Genomic DNA, 6130 nt, shown 5'->3' on the forward strand with positions numbered 1-6130 from the left:
TTGGACATAGGGTCGCTATGAGTCGCAGGCGACTCGAAGGCACATAACAACAACAACAACAACTTACTTCTTCAGGAGGCATAGTGCTTGCTGCAGAAGTAAAACAATTTAAATATATCCTTGAGAGGGTGCCTTAAGAAAGGAATTCTTAGATAATGATCATATTCTTTTTTTATATACTTGCTGTACTGCGGCAGACTCCAGATCTGTGTTAAGTAATGACACACCAAATACTGAGTTGTTAGTACTTAGTTTGTACTAGACATTGTTCTATGATTATCTCTTCAATGTAAGCAGTATTATCTACATGTGACTCTACGTTTTAATTTAATTAAATAAACCTAAAACCGTTTTCTCAGTGCACTAGCCATCTTTCAAGTGCTTAATAACCATAAATGGTTACTAAGTGATTGGACATGGCTTATACAGAACATTATCATTGTATGAAGCATTGTTGTAAACTCTTTACTAAATTATTTACCTTAGAACAACTCTGCGAGATAAGAATACTATACCTTATACCAGTTTATGATTCTGTACTTTTTTCTCCCTTAGTTAATTTCCTAATGTACTAGGTTTTACATCTGTTTTTCCCCCCATAAAGTTAGTGATGGATTTTGTCTGTTTTATTTCTGAAGAGTATGTAACATGGCTTTCATGAATATTTTTGTAGTTACCAAATGAGAAATTCATTTAGAAGGGAAAATGTTTTGATTAGATAATTAAACTTTTTCTTATGTCTAGTGCTATACTATAAAATAAAAAAGTATTATTAAAAAAAAAAGAATACTATACCAACTCCTCAATTATTGAATATCTCATTATCTAACATTTTACATGTCCGGTAATAGTTTTTAAGATATATCTGATTATTTTGTGCATTGACTACATATGTCTGGCAGTAACAAATGCTGAGACGCAAGGCAGGAAAGAGTAACTCTGTGTTGGTTCAGATTTTGTGTTAATTTGGCAAGCAGTGAATCTCAGTGATTCAGAAGTTATGATACATTGCCAGTTGTGTAATGATTCACCTTCCTCCTTATGTTGAATGAGTGCACTATTTTAGTTACATAAACTAAGATTGTTGAATACCATCGAGTTGGAACCAACCCATAGCTAACCCTCCAGCAGGTTTTCAGAGGTAATTAGTCATGTAGGAGGAGATTGCCCATCTTTCTCCCATTAAGTTAAGATAAACAACAGTTACGTAACCTATTGTTAAATGGCCAAACTGGATTTTCATTCAGGCAGTCTGGTTTCAGTAAGTATATTTTGTAATCTTAACCAGTGGATTCCATAAGTCCTCTTGAAATATCAAATGACTGAATGTCTTCTAGACAAAGAAAACAATAGAAAAATAGATGAAATCTGTGCTCCAAGTTTTCCTATATGCAATAAGACATCTGGTATCCAGAATTAGAAGACAAGAAGATAAACAGATATTTCTATTGATCGAAACAGAAGAAACATTTTCAATTTCATTAACTTGAATACTTTAAAATTACTTAATGAATAGCAAGTATGTACCTGTGTTATATTAACCCTGTGTTTATAATGACATTGCTAAATAGACTTTGGCTGTCTCTCACCAACCTGCACATGTTCCTTACCAACATAGTACCAAAGTCTGCCAATCACAGATTATTATAGTTGTTAAATTAAACCAATTTATGTCCTAGGGTTTAAGTCAGGTTATGATGTGATAGCAAGTAGCTTCCAAATCTCAGAAATTTACATATTTATTCTATAACTGTTGATTAATTGCCTCTGCTTCATATGTTCTCAGTGTATAACTCAGATTGACGGTAAAGTCCCTGCCTTAAACATGAAAAAGGAAAACAATTGGTCTAATCATCTTAAAGCTCATTTTCAGCATAGATGCATTTCCCATTTCACTGGCCAGAGCAAGTCACATGACCAGATTTATTGTCAACAGAGAGGAAAAAGAGAGATGGTTCCAGTAAGCAGGGGCAGAGAATAATGTGAATGAGCAGTATACCACATCTACTTAGAAGGGTTTCTTTTCAGTTAGGTATATCATGAAGACCAAAGTATGAGATGAATTCTGTAGTTTCATATGTTAAATGGAAAAGATTCTGCAGTACAATATCCCATGTATAATTCTCTTAAGTGTGTCATTGTTTACTGTGTATATGATAATATTTAAGACCGGTTTCATCTTCCCCCTAAACAGGTGCTCGGTCCCAGGCAGCTTCTATTTTAACCAAATTTCAAGAACTGAAGGATGTTCAACATGAATTGAAAATTAAGGAAAATGAGCTACAAGTTCTAGAAGAGGAATTAGCAAGTCTTAAAAGTGTTGCTGAAAAGTAAGAAGTTTGTTTGGTTAAATAGTTTTTTGTTTTACTTTTGATCTTTAGTCAATGATCTAGATAGTAGAAAATGAAAGGAAGATTTATTTAAAGAAATACCACTTCTACAATTTTTAAACAATATCTTTGGTCTTAAAGTGTTTAAGTTGAATTATGAATTGTTAACGTATAATTATAAAGGTATTTTTTTTTATTACTTGGAATTGGGTAAATCTAATTAAACAACAGCCATAACTCACCCAAAAAGTCCATTCTCCCTGTGGAGATTCACATTGTTAACAGTTTGCTAAGTTTTGATGGGAGTATCCGTAGATAACTGTGGTTGCTGATACCCAGTGCTATTTGAATTCTTGGTTTAGAATACAGTGATCTATAGCATGGATAGCAGCCATCTGCACTAAGTTACGCAGCACTGTGACTAACCTTTAGATATTGAAGATCCCTAGGTTGCCTAAGGAGAAAGAAATTCACTGTTAACATACAAACATATATGTGACCTTTCAAGCATTTTTTTTTTTTCATTTACCAATTAGGTCTTTGTAGATTTTGTTGACTCACAATTGAGATCATGCTTTTTTCTCCCTCCATATTACCCACTCAGTTAATATTAGGTGTCACTTATGTACCAAGTGCTCTTGTAGCAGTCAGTGATGGATAAAGATTAAATTGAATAGATAAATATCTTTACTTTTATCAAATTTTTATATAGTTTGGGATATAGACAATAAGAAAAGACAAACTGTTGAAACCATTTTGTTAGATTGCACTAAGACAAGCACAAAAGGGCTCTGAACTATCCAGGAAAAGAAGGTGTTGTGATTTTAGATTGGTGGCCTGGGAAATTCTCTGAGATTACAACTGTTGAGTGAACATCTGAATACTATGCTGTATTATGTGCCATCAAGTTGGAGCCAGCTCTTAACTGACCTACCAGTGACTTTTCAGAGACTGTAAATCTCATAGGAGAAGAGTGCCCATATTTCTTTCACAGACCAGCTGATGGATTTGAACTGTATGCCTTTGGCTTGGCAGCACAGCTTCTTAGCACTAAGCTATCAAAATGATACGGGTAATATATGAGAGAAGAAATCTCTTAGCTTTCAAAGTTTCAGAACTATAAATGTGACAAACTAATAATGTATAATATTTATAAATTGAATTATAAATTTATAATTATAAATATTTAAATTATTAATTTAATGAAAGATTGCTTTAGGCGTTTTATAAAATTAGGCAGGCTTTTGTCTTGGTTACTTAGCATTGTTTAGTATTGCTGCCCAAATCACATGTGAATTTGATTCCTTAAACATTAAAGTGAATTTATTTCAGTTAAAATCCTATAGTTTGTTTGCCTCAAACACCAAAAAAAAATTGGAATAATTTATTATAAACACATCTGTTTTTTTTTCTAAGATATCGCCAACTAAAGCAGCAGTGGGAAATGAAGACTGAGGAGACAGATTTATTGCAAACCAAACTACAGCAAAGTTCATATCATAAGCAGCAAGAAGAGTTAGATGCCCTTAAGAAAATCATTGGTAAGATTAAAACCATTCTGTGCTTAATCTGTTTTTCCTGATACTCTTGATCTTACTTTAAGTGTTTATAAGATGCCATGTTATCTTCAAAGCACATGTGGAAGTTTCTTTTCATCCAATCTAACAGATACGGAAGTGCATTATTAGCCTTTTAAGTTGCATTTCCCTGTTGGCTTGTGAAATGTGGCAGCTATTTTATGTGTTCATTGACGTTTTGACTGTCCACCTCTGCTATTTCTTAATCATTTATTTTGCTCATTTTTCTGCTGGACTGCTTTTGTTTTTTCCACATTGTTTTTTTCTTTCCTGTTTAAGAGTTATATTCTCTTACAGTTTATTTACAACTATTAAATTCATAACCTTCTAGCTCTAATGTTACAACACTTTGCACTTTATAATGAGAATCTAATTATGGTTATGTTTGGTTTTGTTCTTCCTAAGGTAACAATCATATACTCATTTCCCCTTTAGTATTTTTATTCTACAATGAAAGTAGTTTTAAGAAATGGTGCAGATAAGCCCTTTAAGATTATCTATGAAATTAATTGTAACCTTTCTAATAGCTGTAATAAAAGGGAAATGCCTCTGTTTCACTCTCTGTTCTAGTGTAGAAAGTAATCAGATTTGCTAGATGAAAAATTGTTAAATTTTTTTTAATAAAAGTACTTTTACAACTTTCTGAAAGCAGATTGTTGTTCTTAAGTGCTCTCGAGTCGCAGGCGACTCATAGCAACCCTATGACAAGTCCTGGACACTTCCTGTATAACTTTCGTCCTTTCTCCAGGTTCATAGAGTTTCGAGAGGCAAGTTATTATGGAAGTGGATGCCCATCAATAATGTTTATATGGACAAGTGTATACAATTAGAAGTTATTTCTTTCCAGATTTAGATGATTGTGATTTGACTTTTAGGTCGAATCCATTTCAGCATTCTATTTCTAAATGAAATGTAACAGTTAATTTTTTTTAAACTCTAGCCTCTGATTTTGAGACTGTTTTATCTACTTAAAGTTGAATTTATAAGCTATTGTTTATACATTAATAGTCAGAGGACCTAATTTAGTCACGTTTACCTGCTTGCAGAGGAAAGTGAAGAAACGTTAAAGAATACCAAAGAAATTCAGAAAAAGGCAGAAGAAAAATACGAAGTACTGGAGAATAAAATGAAAAATGCCGAAGCTGAACGAGAGAAGGAATTGAAGGATGCTCAGAAAAAACTAGATTGTGCCAAAACAAAGTCAGATGCTTCTAACAAAAAGATGAAAGAAAAGCAACAGGTAAAAATTCTTGAATCTTGAATGGGAAATAGTTTTTATTACTTAGCTATATTTGTTAACTAAATTCAGCAGGTAAGTGTACTTTTTCTGAAGAGAAGTATATTAAACACCAGAAAGCCAAATATACAAAACCTGTCTTTTGATGCCACATAATGGTATGATTGGCATAAAACCAAGCCTCAGAAATGTATTGATACCAAGTCATTTCCAACTCATAACAACCCTCCATTGGGTTTCCAAGGTTACACATCTTAACAGGAGACTACTCATATTTTTCCCATGCTGGCAAATTCAAGTTGCTGGAGTCACTTGCTATGAACCAAGCCTCATAGGTTGTTCTCCCATGGTTTGAATTGACAGTGCCTCTGTAGGAGATTGATGGACAGCGTCCTACCATTATAGTTGACAGAAACCTGGTGGAAGTTTGCTATGAGTTGGAACTGACTCAATGCCTTTGCATTTTGAGTTGTCAGTTTAATCATGTGTATATAGACCTAAAAAGGCAGATATTCTTTACTTTCTGCTCATTGCCTTCGTGTTAGAACCAACTCTCACCTTCCATTGACTATCTGAGGGTATAAATTATATAGGAAGAGATTGTCTCTCCTCCGGTTGCAACTGCCAGTGAAGTACAACTTTTCGGTTGGTGCAACTTCCTATGTTCTGTGTTCTCCACGAGTTGAGCTAAACTGTCTTTTGATTTAAGAAGAGTTAAGGAATATTTTTTATTAAGGTTTAAACATTTTCACAGAGTAGTAGTTTAAGGTTTAATTTTCCTCAGCTTCAGCTTGAACTTGCATATGAGTAATTGGTGGTCTGTTCCACAATCAGCCCCCGGCCTGGTTTTCACAGCTCATACTGAGCTTCTCCAGCGGTTCCTTCCACAGATGTAGTCGATCTGATTCCTATGCATACCATCAGGTGAAGTCCATGTGTAGAACCTGCGTTTGTGTCTCTTATAAAATGTATTTGCAATGAATAAG

General features: G+C 33.8%; 1 protein-coding gene across 1 annotated transcript in view; it reads left to right on the forward strand.

Moving 5' to 3' along the window:
* SMC2 (structural maintenance of chromosomes 2) overlaps positions 1-6130 on the forward strand; it is a 64657-nt gene that overhangs the window by 30962 nt on the left and 27565 nt on the right. The window contains 4 exon segments of the mRNA XM_006886977.1: positions 1787-1805; positions 2195-2330; positions 3747-3871; positions 4954-5147. Coding sequence (XP_006887039.1) covers positions 1787-1805; positions 2195-2330; positions 3747-3871; positions 4954-5147 — 474 coding nt within the window.

This window comes from Elephantulus edwardii, unplaced genomic scaffold (genome assembly GCF_000299155.1).
Source record: "Elephantulus edwardii isolate Elephantulus edwardi_28Jun2011 unplaced genomic scaffold, EleEdw1.0 scaffold00052, whole genome shotgun sequence".
Taxonomy (NCBI): Eukaryota; Metazoa; Chordata; class Mammalia; order Macroscelidea; family Macroscelididae; genus Elephantulus; species Elephantulus edwardii.